At 41.2% G+C, this 22,626-nt stretch overlaps 1 protein-coding gene across 1 annotated transcript in view; it reads right to left on the reverse strand.

The window, feature by feature from the left end:
• Nucleotides 1-5,124: 5,124 nt before the first annotated feature.
• Nucleotides 5,125-22,626, reverse strand: part of LOC124145151 — a 46,862-nt gene continuing 29,360 nt past the window's right edge. Inside the window, exons 13-16 of the mRNA XM_046514841.2 lie at nt 21,799-22,137; nt 17,176-17,496; nt 16,050-16,217; nt 5,125-6,774 (exon numbers count right to left, since the gene is read on the reverse strand). Coding sequence (XP_046370797.2) covers nt 6,563-6,774; nt 16,050-16,217; nt 17,176-17,496; nt 21,799-22,137 — 1,040 coding nt within the window. The 3' untranslated portion in view covers nt 5,125-6,562. The remainder of the gene's footprint in view (nt 6,775-16,049; nt 16,218-17,175; nt 17,497-21,798; nt 22,138-22,626) is intronic.

Below are 22,626 nucleotides of genomic sequence, written 5' to 3' on the forward strand. Positions count from 1 at the left end.
ACGGCGGCGGCATCAGAAATGGGCTTCACACATTGTACCCATGTTGGGAAGATTTTATCATAGATTTGATTTTCAATTATCAACATCTTAAGCGATATGCTATCAAAGATATTAACTTACTGGCCCTTAGTCAGCATTCGAAGAATACTTCTTCATTATTTTATTTTTTTAAATATAATTTGATTTCAAAATTCGCATATTACACAACTGCTGTAGGATATTTTGGCCATCTTATCTTTAAACATCAATAAAAAAATATTTACAACATTGCAAACATGGTAGATGTCATATGGCTACAATCTCATTTCGTACGTCAGTCGTCTTTGAACCAATTATTTTTTACACAAAATTACCCAGCCATAGAATACATTTAACAAATTGTTGCAGGAATGAGTGATGGGCAAACAGACATTATCAAATTCTTTGACTTCTTTTGAGAAGTATAAATTTGATGACGTATAATGTGTCAATCTCGTCTGATAACACTATTAAATGTCCAGTCACGATGTTTATCAAAACAGAACACGGGAAACAGCTTGATGTTTTTTGTTATCAGAGACAGAATCACAACTCTCCACCTTATATAACAATTTGCTCTTTGTTCCAATCTTCAAATTATCCCAACGCAATGTAATCGGTGACGAAGAACACAAAAAATAGTCCTGTGCGTTTTCCCTTTGATTCAAGATACTTTTCCACCCGAAGCGCTATCTACGCACTTGTCAATGACGATAAAACGAGAAATAGTTCCCTGTTGTTCTTTAAGCACATTTTTTAATTCAAACGTCATTCCACAGATTGATAGACTTGTCAAAAATTGAACCGTCCTGGGATTCATCAGTGCTGGCCAATCGTACCGAGGCTGTCCATCGATTCCTAAGACTGACGTCTCATCCCTCTTGTTTCATCAACAGACTTCCATCATAGAGAATTAAGACGTCTTCTCGTCAAATATTTGCCTCAAGATCGATTTATTGTCAGGTTTAATATCATTAAACATTGATCTAAGGCTCATCTCGTGTTTCCTTTTATCAACAAATTTACTCGCCATTTTTTTCCAATCTGCATTGATACGTTTCCGAGAATGATGAAACCAATTATGGCGATGACTGTCTCGAGAGTGCTCTAATTCAAAAATAAAAATGTTTAAAAGATTTAGGTGTGTGGTGTCGGCGAGAAAGGGAAATCTATCCGAGCCTTCAAAAGCACATCGTTCTTGTTTGCGAGGCACGGGTTGTGTTTATCAGGAAGTGATAGGAATTAAATTCGTGCAGCGAATCGAGAAGGCGGATTGTATCCCATGGGAACCGGAAATGACGTAGTGCCCACATATACATGTCGTCACTCACCGGCGCGGAACTGACAGTTAAACTTGGATGACCTTAGTGCGAATACGCCTGCCTACAAATATGTATACATGAGATACCGAGAAAGATCCATCACTTCTCAAAATCACATATTTCAGTTCTTCATTATCAGCACATTACTTCAGATGCGTTCTCAAACCAATATCACTTAACATCACATTGTGTGATCACACATGATACTGAAAGTCTAATTTCAAATGTTTATGGCTAATTTTAAATTAATTTCAAATTACAAGGATTGTTTAAGAACAGATTTTGAATGAATTTATTTATTTTCAATGCAAATTGTGTGCGTGGCTTGTGTTACCATTAGGTCATGTTTACCGCGAACAGCTGGGGTCGTCACTGATTTTCAGTGATCGATTCATAAAGTATATATTCACAGCTTTTATTACCCTTTTGCCTAATGGAAACTATTTCGTCGGATAATCAAGAAGGGTTCTCTGGCGTTGACGTTATATGTTCTCGAAGATACGAATCTCCATGAGCCAAGGACGTCGCAGACTAAGCTTGTGTCGCAGACTAAGCTTCAAGTGTCGCAGACTAAGCTTCAAGTGTCATATCTGAGTTTCATGTCTCATTTGCCAACCCATTGAGTCGCAGAAACAAATTGTTCCATCGAAGGAAAAGACAGCCAAGCATGCCCAGATATTTTCAATAATAAACAAAAATATCAAGCAATAGTATATTTTCACAATATTTTCCAACTGTTACTAAAAACGACAACACCCTTTCCATAATCGTAAGAAATGCGTGATAAAGTAGTGTTATAGGCAACGTTAGGTGAGGTTAAACAGACACTGTAACCGTTCTGGGTGAAGTGACGTATTCGTTACTTGGTTTAAACCATCAGCCGGAAGTGCGTCACACTACTGACTGATATTCGTCTTGAGTGTTGCGCAGTAATATATTGGTTGGTTGGTTGGTTGTTTTACGCCGCTCTCATCTATATTCCAGCTTTATCGATCCACGCAATTGGGATCGATGACACGCGTAAACCAAGTCAGCGAACCTAACCACTCGATCCCGTTAGTCGCCTCTTACGTCAAGCATAGTCGCCTTTTATGGCAAGCATGGGTTGCTGAAGACTTGGTCCACCCCGGAGCTTCACCAGTAATATATTGAATCGTGAATGGCACCAAAGTGGCGCTCGTCAAATATCATATGAAGTTCAGTCAGTGACAATATAATACACTGCCGGGCAAAAGAAAGTATACGCCCATGTTTGATGATGGCTAGAAAATGAAACAGACAAGATGTGGTCATTCAATGGTGATGTATTCGATACGGGTATCACAGTTTTGTATCTTATAGCTAAGTCTTGTAGCTAAGTCGCGTTTTGATAACGTTTGTGATTTGTTGGTCAAGTTATGTTTTCGAGTGTATATTTTCTTTTGCCCGGCAATGTATAGAGATGCCTTGACGTCTTTACCCAAATCACCAAACCCCGCTTTGTAAATACGAGTAGCCTCCATAGTCAACGTGATGCGTTGAAGTTTGAGTGACACGCGTGATTGTGCAACATGTTTGAATTCAGCACTATATTAGGATATGGAAAGTCTTGTGATTTCTGCAATGATTTGGTTGTAATTAAATACGAATTTATATTTATGAATCCTGGCTATCTAAATCATCGTCACAAAATGTAATAACAATACATAGAGAGTGAACAACATGAATTGTGAGCACGTACGAGTAATATATTCATTGCATTCGATGATAACATATAAATGTCATCCAGCCTAAGTCATTGTTTTAATAAAAACCGACTTATGTGAAATTCACTTGCGGTTTTTTTTATGTATGTGTATGGATATATACAGATGGGTTTGTCTTGTTATTGTTTTTCAAAGTATCACCATGTAAGTCACTCTGAGGCAAATACGACCCCAGACACATCTAATGCATATTTCAATTACTGCGACACCATCAATATTGCGATGACGCTTTATATCTCAAACAACCTCAGATACAATTTAATTGTGTTTAACGTATCTCGGGAACACGGGTCCTAATATTAAAAAACACGAGACCCGGGAAGATCCGGGGTAGCATAGGTCTTCCGCAACCCATGCTTGTCGTAAGAAGCGACTAACAGGATCGGGTGGTCAGTCTCGCTGACTTGGTTGATGCATGTCAGCGTATCTCCAAACGATGTTCATGGTATCAATCAATGGACTACAGTTTTAGTAGGTCATGCTTGCCTAAAAAGGCGACTGTGCATGTCGTAAGAGGCGACTAACGGGATCAGGTGGTCAGGCTCGCTGACTTGGTTGATGCATGTCATCGTGTCCCAATGGCGTGGATCGATGCCCGTGATGTCAATCACTGGATTGTCTGGTCCTGACTCGATTATTTACAGACCGCCGTGATATAGCTGGAATATTGCTGAACGCGGCGTTAAACAACGAGTTAACAAACCAACTAAACAGTAGAAACGAGTTCGAGAAACAAATCAAGCGTACTTATTCCTCGAATATACACATGGGCACCGTTTTCTACACAAACAAGGGGCGGTCGGGTAGCCTAGTGGTTAAAGCGTCAGCCCGTCACGCCGAAGACCCGGGTTCGATTCCCGACATGGGTACAATGTGTGAAGCCCATTTCTGGTGTCCCCCGCTGTGATATTGCTGGAATATTTCTAAAAGCGGTGTAAAACCATACTCACTCACTCACTCTACACAAACAAACATACTGATTTCTGAAAACTGAATTGGTTCAAACATGCGTTCAGAATATTACTATATATTCTCATCTCTTCATCACCTTAATGTCGAGCCCCAGGCAGGGTAACAACAATCACCATCTTTTATTATGCTTTGTCATAACAGAGTAGTTGAGATTGGATCACCGACCTTCTGCTCTCTGGACAGACGCTCTATCCACTAGACCGCGGAGGCTGCTGGGAAGACTTGGTCCCACGTGTCACAAGGAACGTGGTTGATCTGTGTGGTTTTCGTTAACTTGAGGCCTGATTATTCGGGAAATAAGCCTCCGCCCAATCTCTATCCATCACGCGCAGTGATGCGGGTAATAAAGAGATACCTCGGGGCGACCTCTGTGGGGGACCTGCAGGCGGCACCGTGTCAGTTGCTAGGAGCGATGGGGGTCATTTCGCTTGGAGGATTTTGTGGAACTCTGGCATTCATATTCTTCAACAAATTATTCTATATCAATATCACAAAAAAAATATTGATTTTATTTTTTTCAAGCTGGATATGTTTTGTTTGTCATTAAGTGGGTGCAGGGGCGACCCAGGGGTGTAAGGTACTGCTACTCGTCGACCAGAGATGCTCACCTTAGGCGTGACAGAAACGTATGGTCGTGGGTTCGAATCCCGGTTGAGCCTGTTATTATTTGTCACCATAATCATGTTCGCTGGTTTCAACAAAGAGGTAAACGTCAGAAATGTTCATCACTGCGGCATGAAGCCACCGCCTCCGTGGTCTTGTGGGAGAGCGGAAGGTCCGGAGTTTGATCCCCAAAAGACGTTAAAAGATGGTACTTGTTGTCACCTGGCCTTCGGCATTAAAGGGCTAAAACAAGGACTGGTTGGCTAGGCGTCAGTATTCTGTGTCTGAGTGGAGTACTCATGTTCATCTCAGTGTGCTAGCACTATAAATCGGCAGAAGTCCGGAGTAGTACAAGAAGCCACGCACACACACATACACACACACACAAACACACACACACACACACACAGATACTCTGTGCTAAGTATCTTTAAATGTATGCATACTTATATTAGTGCTGCATGTCGTTGATAGATATTTTATTCTTCTAGCAAAACAAATATCACATACAAGTAAAACAGTGAAATTCATCCTCTATACCTCAACCACAGAGGACAGTTTCTCATACATAATTACATAGACTCTTTTGCCACTGATGTTCATTATTTGTCAATCATTATAGTCCCTCTCCAAACTATTTTGAAGATTTAATTCACTGAGGACACGTTTCTGGTTCTAACAAACTTTTTTAGTCTCAACAGCAGATGACGATGGTTTAAAAGACAGAGATGTTTAAATGGCCCGAAAATCAAACGCAACAGGTAAAAATGCCGGAACACCAAGAACAGGGCCTGCGTGTCAAGAACTGTTCTATTATAACGTTAATACAAATACTTACATACAACTGACCTTCAGGACAGCACTTCACTACATGAATATTATCAATGAGGTGAAGTTCTTCATTAAAGCAATAAGCATGCTAGTATTTAACACATACACCAACATATGATCAACAATTGCCGTGCACAGACAATAAGATAGGAACACTTTAAATACCTGTCTTCACATCTCACGTTAGTCTGATACATCTCACGTTAGTCTGATACATCTCACGTTAGTCTGATACATCTCACGTTAGTCTGATACATCTCACGTTAGTCTTCACATCTCACGTTAGTCTTTACATCTTACGTTAGTCTGTTACATCTCAGGTTAGTCTGTTACATTTCACGTTAGTCTTCACAGCTCACGTTAGTCTGTCACATCTCACGTTAGTCTGTCACATCTCACGTTAGTCTGTCACATCTCACGTTAGTCTGTCACATCTCACGTTAGTCTGTTACATTTCACGTTAGTCTGTTACATCTCACGTTAGTCTTCACATCTCACGTTAGTCTTTACATCTTACGTTAGTCTGTTACATCTCTGGTTAGTCTGTTACATTTCACGTTAGTCTTCACAGCTCACGTTAGTCTGTCACATCTCACGTTAGTCTGTCACATCTCACGTTAGTCTGTCACATCTCACGTTAGTCTGTCACATCTCACGTTAGTCTGTTACATTTCACGTTAGTCTTTTACATCTCACGTTAGTCTGATACATCTCACGTTAGCCTGATACATCTCACGTTAGCCTGATACATCTCACGTTAGTATTTTACATCTCACGTTAGTCTGTTACATCTCACGTCAGTCTCACTTTAGTCTGTCACATCTCATTTTGAATGGCACATGCTCAGTAAATTCCTTTTTATGTCGGACCCGTGTGGAACCGGGTTAGAGTGTGTGTGTTGTTTAACGCCGCACTCAGCAATATTTCAGCTATATGGCGGCGTTATGTAAATAATCTAATCAGCGAGCCTGACCACACGATCCCGTTAGTTGCCTCTTCCGACAAGCATAGTCGCCTCTTATAGCAGACATATTCTACCCCGGACCTTCACGCGTCCCCTACACACGTCTATCACACAGCAGGTAGAGTTGTATTGCGAGCGTTGTAACAGTGCGACTCCTCCACGTCGAATGTGCACTGGCCCTCCCCGAGATAGAGGGTACCCTGCTGGCAGTGTTGCACTTCCTCCCGACCCCCCACACACCAGTAGTACTTGTTGCAGATGAAGGGGTGGGGCAGGTACTCCCCATGTCGATTAGGGTAGCAGGGATGGGAGGGGTCATCTGAAAGAACAAAATTCATTTCATTTCCAAGCTCGTTGTACAGGTGAAGACACAAGATACATTGTAGCAGTGTTAAAGGGATAACCAAAACATAAACATTGATCACATGTATCTGAAATAAATATTTAATGGTTATATTGTATTTATTAAAGGATAAAGTTACCTCCCTATGGCGCAAGCTGAGTGAGTGAGTATGGTTTTACACCGCTTTTAGCAACATTCCAGCAATATCATGGCGGGGGACACGAGAACAGGGCTTCACACATAGCAGCCATGTCGGGAATCGAACCCGGGTCATCGTCGTGACCAGCGAACGCTTTAACCACTAGGCTACCCGACCGCCCCTGAATCGAAGCAAGAGGTGTGGGGTGTCATTCATCGAAACACCGGTTCGTTGTTTACGGCATTTAATCAAATTGACTGTTCCGTCAAAGTGCTGGTCTGTTTTGACTGACATGGACGAGAAGAAGATTTGGATTTATAATAAGCCTTTTAACATCTAGAAAAAAAACTCATTTACATCTGTAAACTTATATTCCAGATCGCGCTTTATTTTGCTGTCCATATTTGCATGAAGGACTTCGGAAATTACCGTCAGACGAAACTGTATGCGGTTGTATTGGCTGGAGCGTCACAGTACCGGTCACTTTTGACTGATGTTGACAAGAAACAGATTTAGTCTAAATTCTCATACCCTATAACATCTGCAAAAACTCGTTTTCCTCTGTAAACATACATTCCAGAGTTACACGAAGTAACTCTGAGGTTACCATGCGACAAAACTGTATGCGGTTGGCAAGCCGTTCTGGCTGCCGTAAATACAATTCGTGGTGTTATCAATCTTACAACAATACAATGTTCTCCTTCAACGGTTTGTTAAATGAGCGATAGTTTTGTTCCAAAGGGCAATAACTCTCCTTTTGAAATGAAATTAGCAATGATCCAACCTGTCACTTTCGGTCTGGTTCCCAGATTAATGTGCGCTGCGACAAGTAATGAAATGTGGAGACGGAGCCAAGCTAAAGCGTGACCCTTTTGCACCTCGATTAAAAAATGACCGTTTACGAGTGTGAATTTTTAACTAGCATTTTTAACGAGGACATGTTTTGTTGTGATTATTAGTTTAAAATATCAACATTTGTTCAGTCTTCAACTAAAACACGAATTACAACGATGGAAGAGCAGGGAGAAGGCCATGAAAAACGGTATATTGCCACGGCAAGGTCTACGTCAGAAAAGAGCGATACATTCTGTGAGTCTGGGCTAACATATCATATCGATGAAATAATGCAAAATCATTTTATTTATCCGCCTTTGTGTTATCTATAATTATTGTACATCCGTAACTTTACTAATGACTGAGGGCGGTCGGGTAGCCTAATGGTTAAAGCGTTCGCTCGTCACGCCGAAGACCCAGGTTCGATTCCCGACATGGGTACAATGTGTGAAGCCCATTTCTGGTGTCCCCCGCCGTGATATTGCTGGAATATTGCTAAAAGCGGCGTAAAACCTCACTCACTCACTCACTCACTCACTCACTAATGACTGAAGAAGAAATAACCTTCAGAATAACACAACTGATCTTATTTTTATATCTACATTCTTCTCATTTATTCATTTTTTAATTTGACAATATATTTTAGAAATATACCAAATGAAAATCTACCATGCATCTATCAACCAATCAGTTACTCAGCTGCAATACACATAATGGTTATTATAGTAAGAAACTAAACATTTACCCGTATTATCCTGCCCCTTGTAAACTGTGTGCCATGATGTAGGGCCTTGGGTCATCACACGTGCTTATGTATTTATCCATGTCTTATATAATGATCACACTCAGGCTCTTAGAATAGACGTAAATTACAGAGATTTGTGCCAACAAACAGCCATTCATACTGACTACCCCACAAGAGTGAGTGAGTGAGTATAGTTTTACGCCGCTTTTAGCAATATTCCAGCAATATCACGGCGGGGGACACCAGAAATGGGCTTCACACATTGTACCCATGTCGGGAATCGAACCCGGGTCTTCGGCGTGACGAGCGAACGCTTTAACCACTAGGCTACCCGACCGCCCCCTACCCCACAAGAAGTGTAAGATACATAAACAGCTGTTAATTACGACATTCCTATCTTCTTGAGTTGGTAACATATGTTGACAAGTTACCCTTACAACTGATGAACTATCCTGCTGCAGCTACATGTGTTAATATTCTGACTTTCTTTCAACAGTACTTTAAGACAAATGTGGTATTAAGTCTATTGAATATTATTATGATGTAACAAATATAATTTTAAATATTTTATAATCAAATATATTTATCATGACATATCTGCAAATTTAAACCCACAATCATTCCATGTAGATATGGCTTAATGCATTTATTTGTTTTTTGTTTTTACATACAACATATTATACTTTATTATAAAATGGCTGCATAAAAGTCATGCATGTGAAATCTTATTCTGTTACAAATGCATAAGTATACAAAGATATCAAATAAAATTATCACATTGTGCAATGCAGATATGTATTGATGTAAAGAGACAAAAGAATAATAAAACTAATTTGGTTGTGTGAGAATTTAAAACAGAAGTTTAAAAGAAGGAAACCTAAATGACAATTCCTAAGGAAATTAAAAATGGGCCTTGTCTATTACAATAATCTGATCATTGTCAAAGTCAACTGGGTGTAGATAGCACAATTATACAATCACGATTGTAGACAGTGAATGTAGTAGTATGGATACATTGTTTTTAATTTATAAGATGTTATCTTTTACTACCACGACTGAAATGTAATCATGGTAGATCTTGGCATCAAACAGCCACCATTCATCCATAGAATGTTTTTATACACCATGCACCAATTAACCCTTACAAATATCTCAATGTCGGTGCAGTGATTTCCGTTCATGTATTGTAAACATTGTATTATGATATGTAGTTGATGACATAATTTGCCAGTGATTGTTTCTTTTACAATTTCTTGAAAAGTTTTATCACCTATATCAGGTATATTATACCTGATATATATTTCTGATGCTGTCTAAACATTTACTAACTGCACGTTGCATACGACCTTCACATTTTGCGTTCTGCACCGATGCATGCATGTAGCCTGTTCGGGGATAATACAACATAGATATGAGTAGGTATACAATATAAGTATACTTCATTTTTAAAAGTGTGACATTCAAATATCAATGGCAACACCTTTAGTACCGATTGCAAAACGTCAACGAAGCGACCTGGAATAAACTATCAGCTGATCGCAACGCCTCGCCACGAACAGCTATCCAGTAGTTTACTATTACATAAGCAGTTAACATAAGCAGTCGTGGTCGTCCCTCATTGAATGACCGAATACATATTTCAGGACAGAACAACAGATAGATCCTTGGCAAAAAGAAAAGATATACTGTCCATTCCCCTGGTGTGAACGTTGGCGACAGAGGTCAAGCCTATACTGGGTAACTGTCTATAGGTGGGATGTAACACGTACCTCTCGTATCGCGCATAACAAAGGCGCTATCAGTTTAAGGTTGGACCGGGTCAACGCACCTAGCGGGTTAGCGAAGGGAAGATAAATTGAAAAAGATCACCCATTGCTTCGTCGGCTCTCGTATTTTACAATCCGATACATAAATGCCCGATACTATTAGGACAGACCCGTGAAGATCCGGGGTAGAACAGGTCTTCAGCAACCCATGCTTGCCGTAAAAGACGACTATGTTGTCGCAATAGGCGACTAACGGGATCGGGTGGTTAGACTCGCTGACTTGGTTGATGCATGTCATCGTATCCCAATTGCGCGGAATGATGCGCATGATGTCAATCACTTGGTTGTCTAGTCCAGACTCGATTATTTACAGACCGCCGTCATATAGCTGGAATATTGGTGTGTGCGGCGTTAAGCAACAAACAAACAAACAACAACTATGAGGACATATTTTTAAATGTACGTGCACTGACGCGAGGTCAAGGGATTTTTTTTCGGGAAGTAGTTCCGATAAATGTGGAATCTGGTTCCGGTCACAAATAAATGTGGAATCTGGTTCCGGTCGCAAGTAAATGTGGAATTTTTTTCCGGACACAAGTTAATTTAGGGAAAATGTTATTAGTGCATCTCAGCAGTAGGAAAGTTAGATAACGTACCATCCCAATAACGCGAAGCTGGGAGACTGAGAAGTACAGAAGGATACTGACTAAGAACAATTTAATGCGTCTGTCCAGAAAGAAGGCGTTAAAACAATGGCAAAAATAACTTAAGACCAGAAGGTATGCATATAGATGTCAAAATTATGTTATGACGTTATTTTCTGCGACTGCAGAACCTATGTCTAGTTGAAAGGACGTGAAAAGATGTTACTTGTTGTTACACTGCCTGGCGCTAAGCATGAAGGGGGACAAAACAAGAGATAAGGCTTTGTGGAAATGGGGTATACATGTTGACTGCGGCATGTCATATCAGGGGGTTACCGATATAGAACGGGCACAATGTCGGACTAGTACAAACCGTACATTTCTTATGTTCCCCGCTCGAATGGGCGAACTGTTGCATTAAATTTGCAAAATACCACCCACAATTTTGTGTTTCAAATAAAAGACGCCATTCTCCGGATATTTACGACATTTTTAACACAGATCTAGGGGGAATAACTCTCCTTTGTCTGTCGCTATAAATGCCTAACTGTGGTATTCTTACCACTTCAAAGCATGCAGGCGAAAGACATACCTACAATAGATTTAGGTGTGCGGTAAGACAAATGAGGCCTGGAAGGGAACCCGGGTTGATCTAGCCTCTATGTTAGCTTATGTTCCCCGAGCCGTCGTGACGGGTCCAACTTATAACTTAGCATGTCATTCATAGCCACACCATGTCCCGCATTGCAACAAAAGGTAATTAATCATAAGACGTGAAGCCATTTAGAAGAAATACTGCGAAGCAAAATGATTTGTTGATGATACAGATTTGGAGCTAATTCGAAACTCTTGACCTACATTTTATATAAAAGTGTGGCGGGTGTTGCCGGTAGACACATCAAAAATGGGCTTCACACATTTTGTATGTCTGTGCGGTATTAAACCCGGTCTCTTCCGCGATTAGCGTACGCTTCATCCACTGGGCTAACGCACTGCTTCATTGTCATCTCGGAAAGAAACACATTCTGATGCCTTTAACTGACCAAACGTTCACCAAGCCGCCTTGTTATAATGAATAACAAGCACACATTAAGAAGCACACACAGTATGTAATTGTAAGAAGATATTGAAGTTTCCGACTCTTCTCGGAGTTACAGTTCTATAGGAGTTATCGAATATTAATATCCTCAAGGACACAAAAAATCAAAAATCGAACCAAACCTCTCTCCGTGGCTCGCGACCCCTGATCAAAGAACGGATTATTGATGAGTTACTTCAGTTTTCGAGAAACCCGAAAATCCTAATCTAAACTCAACTGGAATCTCATTCCCACAGTGCAACAGTCTGGGAAGCGGGGAGTCCTTCAGACCATGTAAGACTTTTTATCTCCTTAATAAAAACTCCGTATTCACTCAAGCCCCAGGGCCAATGCATGTGTCATTAAAACCCCAGAGCACTGTGGGAGTATAGATCTTCTCGTTGTGCCCTGTCAGAGATGCTTGCTTGGAGATTTACCAATCCATTGTACTTAATTCACAGACAAGTTTAAGCCCAAGAAACGAAAATTAAAAGTTCCCGTCTTTTTTTGCAATGTAATTAAACCTCCCTCGCATTCGGACCATTTGAATAATACGTATGCATTAAAGTTGTAGATTGCTTCCCTTTGTAAAGTTTTAATTCGTATTTTATGTAAATAGTATATTTTTTAGTTGGAAGAAATACACATCTATAGCTTGAATCGATGACTATATTTGATTGGATTATCAAACTCAGTTTTGTTCATAATTGTAATTCGTCGTCATACCGTTGTTTTTGTCAGAGCACATGGAATCGAATGTGACTTCACACGAGGCAATAGTAATCACATGCTATGAAACTCTGTTGTTCTTAAAGCGAGGGTCTTGGCTCGGGCGTTATTGACAGACCAAGTAAAGGACGCGGTCGAGTATCGAGCCTGATGGGCCAACTGTAAATGTCAAATGCAAACGTTGCTGCACTCATGGTAATACCGTATGAACTTTTGGAAGGAAACTTATCAGACATGTTCAAATGGCTTACAAGTAGCTTGATTCTTTCTTTCATTTCCGCGTGTTGGGCTTTTGACATGACCAAAGACTAAATTATAATTGAAAAAGAAAACTTTTCGACTTTTAAGAGGAAATTTATGTAAAATCGTGTGCGTGACACCAAGATGAAGTTTTTCAACATTCAACATTCAACATTTCAATGTTTTACAACATTCAATGCCCCAGTAAAGATTTCAAAGGGTTTTATGGTAGACAAGTGGAGAACATTTACACATGTGACGGATCAGTGACAAGAGTGATGTCTGATGCAATACCATATTTTGACTTGTACCATATGGTCCCATGCTTTTTTCAGGTGAATAGTTGACTTGCCTTTGTATGTGTTTGTACGGGTGTTTCGCGAACACCTGGTATCATCACTTTTTATAGTGATTCATAACAACATGCCCATGATACAATTGACTCAGTCTGCTTTTGCAGAGATTTCTTATAAATATCGAAAAGGATTTGTCGCTTTTATTTATAAAAAACAGATGGGTTAACTGTTTTGTCAACATTATATCATTATATCCATAACAATATATCAGAAGGGAATAAGGCTCTAATTTGTTGACCAAGGTTCTTCTTTAAGAACAACAATCTTAACAGCCGTTTGAAAGAGTCTAATATAATCTTATATAATCAATAACTATCAGGCAGAACGACAATGAAAACAAATACACTATGGCTGCTAAGTATGCTCCGGTGACACTCGTCGTGAGCGCATAGATCGCGTCGGTGGCAAGGGCCATTGACGGATGTCACAAGGTTCTATAACACGTGAAAACACGTCCGTCACGGGTGAGTAGCGCATGTCGCGCGAGTGGCGAGCGAATGACTGCGAGTGACCGACAAGTGACCAGTGATTGATCGATAGTGTAACGCGGTGGTGTGTCGAAGTGAAAGAATATTCTGTTCAGAAATTCAGACAATGGGAAAGGAACGAATTATGATAAGAGCAATGAGCGTTCCGTACTAAGGTCTTTTTTATTAGTTGGTCTACGGATTATATTTTTAAAACTCGTTGGTAGGTGGTCGCAATGTACTTGACAATAGACCTTAAAAAAGTTTAGATGTTGTTTTGTTTTGGTATAAATATGATTTCAAATTCTCAATATTTTTTGTACAAAGTGACAAATAGTAAAAATGAATTGCGTTTACACCAGATCAAACTAATGTTTGGTGTATCGGTACAAAAATTAAACTTACATTTTTTTAGGGTGGGCGGATGTGTAAATAACGAAACACAACATTTTTGTACCGGGTGTTGTGAACAATAGAGGCAGTCTTGTAACTTCTGGCTGCAGAAACAGGCTTGACTCGACTGATTCCTGTTCCAGCGATTGTGACGACCCGACGGTGCATTTAATTTCAAACGAAAGAACCAGTTAATTTGGTAGAATCCAATTGATACGGAAACACCTGAGTAGACACGATTGTCGCGGAGTTGTTGAAGCTCGTTTCCAATCAATGCCCCTACTTCGATCAATGGCAGTAGTACCTCTTCTTTCCTTTTGGGCTGACAAAAACTGATTGGGGAGCTTGGGTGTGGGGGAGAGAGGGCAACAAGGAAAATAAGGACACGAACATTGTGAATGGACAGAGATAGACGTCTTCCATTGTGACTAATGACTTGCTTACAAATTATTAAAAAATAACACATTTTCAGTGCATCAGGGTGGTGCACGCATTTGCTTGTGCCACTATGAAGATTTCCCATGATGGACGATTGATAATCAGTATCTGCCTTGACAATCGGACAAATTTCGAAATTTTCCGTGCCAATTAACCAATCTCCACGGAAGTAGTCAGACAGCCGAAGACGAATTACAAAGCATTGTTGGAGAAACATGTTTTAACTTCTTTCACAGAATATGCCTTACTTGTACGAGGACGTATAATACACTGGGGATATTGTATGAAAAAGTCAAATGATTAATTATATCTGATGAAAATAGGGCAGGGAAATGTCCAAATCTCCAGCCTCGTTCTCGTTCAGTGTTGTTTTTTGACCTAATGTATGTGCGTGAAACCCATTTTAGGGGTACGACGAAAAGCGATAACCTAAGTCACCGTGACCCTCCACACGTCCATTAACGTCACCCCTGTGACCAGCATAGGTTGCTTGGGACCTATTCTAACCAGGAATCCCTGCACGCTTCTTGTCTGTCGATAATGATGCGCAACGTCTGACCAAGATGGCGGGTGGCGTTGCCATGGGGACGGCCATCTTAGAACAGAGTGACAAGCACGGAACTGTGAGGCGTGCTCTCCTGTGTGAAGGTTCACGTGAACGGTTGCTCCATAGGGGCATGCATTCCTTAATTTTGGACTTCGTGTGCCTGGATTTCTGTCCATCACTTGATTGTCTGGTTTGTTCTGATGTACAGTGCCAGGCAACAAACACATATCTATTTATGCAAATTGTGTGAATGACATGCTTACCTGGGACAGTATTCATAAAAGATCATAAGTCTGAAAAACAACTTAAGTCTTGAAACAAACTTAGTTTTTCTTTGGAGACTTGGCTAGGTTTCGGACTTAGCATCTTTATGAATATCAACTTAAGTCTCAAAGTTAGCTAAGTCAGTTTTCTTAAACTTATGTTTGGACTTAAGAAAAATCTTAGTTTTTTATGAATACCGCCCCTGGTGTCACCACTAATCTTAAATGATCCATTCACATACTTTTCACCGCTATTTTGCTTTTTACACCCAAAGGCTTCCGTTTCGTCGGAAAATTCATTCTCTGGCGTTGATGTTATATATTTCCTGTGTAATACATGAATATATCACTTTAAGGCAATGTATGAGATGAGACTCCCTAAAGCAATCGGCTGTTCTGCAGATTTCAGGGGCGAGCGGTAGGCAAGAGGGTTTGGCTTCGATTCCCTACAAAGGTGCAAAGTGTGATGTTCATTTTTGGTCCACCCGCCGTCAAATACCGGGAATATTGCTGATGGCAGCGTAAAACAAACCTCACTCACACATATTTATGTTGAAGATGACTCTGAGGAATTCATATCCTTATTGTTTTACAAGGAGATATATACTTTACCTTTCTCTTCCGTGGGTTCCGGCAAATCACACTGTTTGTTAACAGGGTTAAAACAAAGTCCTACACTACACATCGACACATAAATCCCTCCGCCAGGGCACTGGATGTAGTACCGACAGTCAAACGGATGTTCTAGAGACGTATTGTTCTCATTACCGCAGTAGTTCTCTGAAATACACAAAATAATCTGAATATATTAAGTACATAAGAATGTGTCTTTTTCCTTGTCTATCTTATCTAAGAACCGTACGTCAGCAATAGTTAATCTGACCTTATTTAGGAAATTACTTGATTTTGTAGGACACTAACAAGGTCAAATCTACAATAGCCCATCCCAATAGAATGAGTCAATTATTAAGCTCCTATATAGAATCAAACGTCCGTGGTTCAAATCCCTGAATGGCAGTCAAAGAACATGGTCGCCACGAGACCGATATGTTTTTCGCTTGTGATGTTCTTGCATTGCCTGATAAACGCCTGTCAGTCATGGATCAGTACCGCCTCTGTGGTCTAGTGGATGGAGCGTCTGCACTGAGAGCGGAAGGTCGGGGGTTTGATTCCCAGCGTCATACCAAAAGACGTTAAAATATGGCACTTGTTGTTACCCTGCCTGAAGCTAGACATCAAGGGGATAAAAACGAGGACTCGTCAGCGTTGAGTCAGTATACTGTGTCTGAACGGGGGTATCATGTCATAGTGCGGTATCTCAGTGGGCTAGCACTACAGAACCGCCATTAGCCTTGGCTAGCTAGTACAAGCAGCCACACACACATCTCCATATAAGTGCAATAATCTTGTGCGCGACGTCTCGTCTCGTCTCGCCTCGCCTCGAGTTTAACGTCGCGTCCAAGATTATTGTATAATGCCGATTTATAGTGCTAGCACACCGATATACCATGCCGAAGTTTAACATGAAAACCCGACTCAGACACAGTATACGGACTCCGAGCCGACCAGTCCTAGTTTTAGCCTCTTAATGTCGAGCGCCAGACAGGGTAACAAAAAGTACCATCTTTTAACGTCTTTTGGTATGACGAGGCCGGGGATCGAACCCCGGACCTTCCGCTTTCCAGGTGGACGCTCTACCACTAAACCACGAAGGCGGTCACACCTCACAAAAGCTTACCCGGTATAATGAACAACATTTCAGTGACCGCCTTGGCCTTGGTCAAACTAGATTCCACCTCACACATGACCAAGGTTTCATTCAGGGTGGTGTTGCCTGTCATCACGTACTTCCCCTCCATCTGGGTACGGCAGGCGCGTGTCGTGGTTTCCGTACTATCGAAGTCAACACGTTGAAAGTCAGTCTCATTCTTGAGGCGAAACTTGAGAACAAGCCCACCAGCAGGGAAGCCAACTTCTGCCTTGCACGTGATTTCATGTTGGGAGAGGTCATTCTCTACCACCTGAACAGGAACCGTCAAAATAGGCTCTTCCGGTTTAGCTGAAAACATGAGATGGCCGACTACATCATTCTTGATAATTCAACAGGGGCGAAACAACCATTGTAGCAGAAAACCAATGGCTTACACCTAAGAAAAAAAAGCATATTTTTCACACCTGAAAAAGGAGATTTTTTTTATAATTGAACCTCCATTTACCAGCTATGCAGTAAATTATTTATTCAAACTCTACACGGTCGAACATGATATTTACTGTCGAACTTGAAAATCGGAATCTTTACGCGCTTTAGGATAGATGGTGTAGATAGGTCGGCTTGCGTCAACTATAAACGATTTGTTTTTATGTTCAAATTTCAGTTGTCATCATAGATATTTCTTGAATGAAAGTCGTAAAGGTGTTGGTGAAACATATTACCAACACAAAATTATAATAAATAAATAAATAATACTTGTTACAAATAAAATCTGATATAAGCGGTCCGAAAATGCAGCAAATAGCGTTTAATTATAAGGGCATCTAAGTTTTTTTTTAAATCTGGGGGGCATGAACCCAAACCCCCCAGTCCAATCGTCTCGTTAGTGATTGAAAATTTAAAATGTGCTCATGTTTAAATTAGTTGAAAATGGCCCCATCCGTATTCTAAATAAGTCTATCCTTTATATTAAATATTTATGAGATCCCAAATATCAAACACAAATTTTGTCCATATTTGTGTTTGCTTTTACACATGTTATTGTGAAACGTCTGCATATTACGTCGCCGTGAACAGTATTCCAGTTACATCACGGCGTGTCAGCTTAATGTGGGAGGAAAGCCCGAAGTGATGCAGGTCTCAGACGCCGACCACTTTGGTAAAACCTACGAGCACGGGTATGGTGCTGACAAACCAAAGACGTAATCAGGGCGAACCGGGATTCGAACCCACGACCATGGAATTCTCCCACGCAAATGAGCGGAGCCGTACACGACAGGCTACCCGCGCTCTGCCACACCCACACCCTACACCCAACACCCCCCTCCCCCCTCTACACACCCCCACCTCGTTTTAATACGTGTTTCTCAAACAATGCTTTGTAATTCGTCTTCATCCGTCTGACGCCAAGCACAACATCATACAAAGCGGAACGTTTTTGTATTTGGACAGTGAGGTTAAATCGCACAGATCTTACAAAATACCTGTCTTAGAAAAGGTTAAATACGCTGAATGCAGACAAGCGCACAACCAGTGGTGAATATGAGAGATTTAATTGATTTCTTCACATCTCCCCATTGAATGCAACAACACAGTGTGGGAGGATTTATGCGATTTCCCATAACAGTCACAGGTCACGTACAGGATAGGTAATAAAGTTCGTCTTACGACGCTGATAGCATTACAGCCAACTGTCTGAGTCGCCGATATCATGCATAGATCGTGAGTTATTGGGTTACACTCTTGCATGGGGCCGATGAAATCAGAGGCTGGGTTTCGACTTGAGGGGTGTAAGAGGGGAGATCGAGTGAGTATGGTTTTACGCCGCTTTTAGTTATATTACAGCAATATCTCGACACCAGAAATTGGGCTTCACACATTCAATTATTTTGCCCATGTGGGATGCGAACCCAGGCCTTCAGCGTGACGAGCGAACGCTTTAACCACTAGGCTACCCAATCGCCCCTGTAAGGAGAGGATATGAGAGAGGAACAAAACTAATATACAAATGTAAGAGTGAGTAAGTATATTTTACGCCGCTTCTTTGGGCAATAGTCCCGCTATATAACGACGAGGGTACACAAGAAATGGGTTTCACACATTGTACCAATGTCGGGAATCGAACCCGTGTCTTCGGCGTGACGAGCGAACGCTTTAACCACTAGGTTACCCACCGCCCATAATATACTCACCGATAAAAGAAACATGAAAACCATATATGTTGGTTAATATATAAAGAATTACTCACATTCAAGAGATATTAGATTGGTTTGATTCACAAACGAACATACTGGTATGTTGTGAACCGACGCTAATGAACGCATCACATGTGACGTCATAGATCCATGACTCGAGATGCACCATTTGTCTCGTGCAGGATCAGCGTGTAAAGTTTGGAAATCACGTGATAAATTTCGTGATAAGAATAAAGACATTCGGTGGTAACACTTGACTGATTGTTAGTTTTATCAGTAATTGGTACACATTGGAAACATCTCTTCTTAACGTACATACTTCTCGATATGTATCTATGGTTCGCGTTTCTTTTGGCGGTGAGTATATAAGACAAAAAACTATATTAGTTTTGGCAGTTTAAACAGGAAAACTATAACCATTTTGCTGCTGCTGCTGATAATGATGATAATGATGATGATGATGATGATGATTGTCATCCCTGTTATTGTTTGATCATTCAGTTGAAGCTGATACAACTTTCTTTTGTATATGTAATATGCAAAAGGAAAACCTTTCATGCTAGGTTACTGCCATATATCCTCCCAGAACGAAAGATAACCAACCGCTATCATCACAAAATGCAAAATACATAAAGCGGTGTTGCCTGTCATCACTTAATTGTTTGTTAGTATGTCGTTTAACGCCACACTCCAGCTACATGACCGCGGTCTGTAAATAATCGAGTCTGGACTAGACAATCCAGTGATTGACATCAGAATCATCGATCTGCGCAATTGGGAAACGATGACATGCATCAACCAAGTCAGCGAGCCTGACCACCCGATCCCGTCAGTCGCCTCTTACGACAAGCATGGGTTCATGAAGACTAATTCTGACCCGAAATCTTCATGGGATCTCCATCTGACTGATAAAGGATTATTTGGACGTAATGTGATATTGTATAATTACCACCGTTATTGTGTCGGCGATGATGACGGTAACTGGCGATGTTGTTATTATCACCTTCATCACCATCTGCATCATCTAATATCGACGAAGACGGCTATTATCATTACATTTAACTTTTGATTGGCATTCTAGAAGTTGGTGAATAAGTGAGAAAACGTACAACTTTATGGATAACTTCTGGGTTTTTTTGCATATAGCGACGGAGGAAAGGTTGCGTGTTATCGTAACATGGCGGCGCGAGATGCTGTTCATAATATCAATCACCGGTTTATTGGGATTTTGTAAAGGCCTATTGATATAGCTGGAATAGTGAGCCCAACGTTGAACTATAAAGTTGTTATCTACTTTGTGGAATGCTTCCCCGTGGTACAGTAGATAGAGCGTCTGCCCGGAGAGTGAAAGAGGGTTCGATCCCCGACCGCGTCCCACCAAAAGAAGTTACACGATGGTACTTGTTGTTACTATGCCTGACGCTCGCTTTATAATTATAGTAGACAAAACAGGAACTGGCTGGCTCGTAGTCAGTATATTGTGTCTGAGGCATGGTGTCTCTGTGGGCTAGCACTATAAAAGCGGCATTTGAACTGAGTAGTACACACACACACACACACACACACACACACACACACACACACACATACTCATGTACATGCACGTCGCCATATAAGTGCAATAACCTTGAACACGACGTTAAACCCCATTTCAACTCACCTCACCACCTGATAAAGATGTCGTAGTTTTGGCGACTGTATTCAACTTAGTGACGTTTTAAGAACGTTTGTGAAAAAACCATTCAAATTGAATTTTCAAGTGCATACTTTCTTTTGCCCAGCAATTTATAACAACACAGCAGTTACTATATAAGGTGTCCAGCTATTTTGCGTCTATAAAGGAAATAACGACGTTTAACCCCTTTTCATCTCAATCACATGTCCAAGTTCCTAACACGAAAAGACCGCCTCCGTGGTCAAGTGGTTGAGCGTTCGCCCGAAGATCGGGAGATCCGGGGTTCGATCCCCGGCCGTGTCATACCAAAAGACATTAAAAGATGCTACTTGTTGATACCCTGTGTGGTGCTCGGCATTGAGGGGTTAAAACAAGGACTGGTCGTCTCTGGGTCGGTATACTGTGCCTGAGTGGGGTTAAACTACGGCATGGTATCGCAGTGGGCTGGCACTATATATGCATGGACGTCGCTGTATAAGTGCAATAACCTTGGACGAGACGTTAAACCCCATTTTACTTCACCTAACACGCCAGAAATGAATACATCTCGAACTTGTGAAATAACACTGTATCTTTTACAAGGAACTTGTGTCAAGCGGACCAGGAAAGGCACGCTCCTAGCGTTATTAGATATAGTATTACTTACATGATAATAAGATCGTACAGTAGTAACGTTTTTTGTTGACATTTGGTCAAAGCTTACAAGCCAGTGTTGAGAGACGAAGCGCCATGAATATTGTCCCGCACGGTTATCAGGTTAGAGAATCATAATGAACTTACAGATGACGCTCAGTGTTGACTGTGCTTGTGTGAGGTTCTGGATACCAGACGCCCCACAAATATAACGTCCTCCGTCAGCACACTTGAGGATTGAAATCCATATCAGGATTTCTGCTTCGTATTTGGAGATAAACACTTCACTGAGAGCACGAGACTCGAGGTTGCTATCAATCCAGGCGACACTTCCGTTGCTGTGCACGTGCATGATGTCATATTCGTAACCGGATGTCGTCTGCCTCTTCACTGACAGGATGTCCCATGTTCCCCGGTGAAGCAGCCGGCACGCGATGGCGGTGAGGCCTTCGTTCAGGGAGCCCGTTGACGTGCGCAGCGACAGGGCTGCGATGTGAAACAGAATTTAATATGTTAGTGAATGAAAGTTGGGATGAGCTGTGGCACGCAGAGTTTCGGCTACATCACGCAATGTATCGTCTTCGGATAGGCCAGTGTTTCGAAGCCAGGGGAACGATCCACTCCGCAGGGCAAGACAATACACCATCAAACAGTCCCAGTCGACCTCGGCCGTCAAGTTCACGATGGCTTTAGAATTAAATGCTTTTTATACAAAATACAACACGTGTTTGATGTTTCTAATTTCACTAATATACTGAACCGCAAAAGAACCGTCACCCCAAGTAACATTGCATGATAAGGTGTTATTAAAATCTCGGTAATTTTTGTCAAAGTTTCTAAAATTTAACATTACCTTGTCAGGAAAAATGAAAGTTGATGACAATGAAACCGATCGCCCAAACGCATCGCGTCAACGGCCATGGTAACCCGATGCACGAGAGTTCCGTGCAAATTGAAATGCACATGCGTTCCCCG

The sequence above is a fragment of the Haliotis rufescens genome, unplaced genomic scaffold (genome assembly GCF_023055435.1).
Source record: "Haliotis rufescens isolate VD_foot unplaced genomic scaffold, xgHalRufe1.0.p SCAF_9, whole genome shotgun sequence".
In the NCBI taxonomy this organism is placed as follows: Eukaryota; Metazoa; Mollusca; class Gastropoda; order Lepetellida; family Haliotidae; genus Haliotis; species Haliotis rufescens.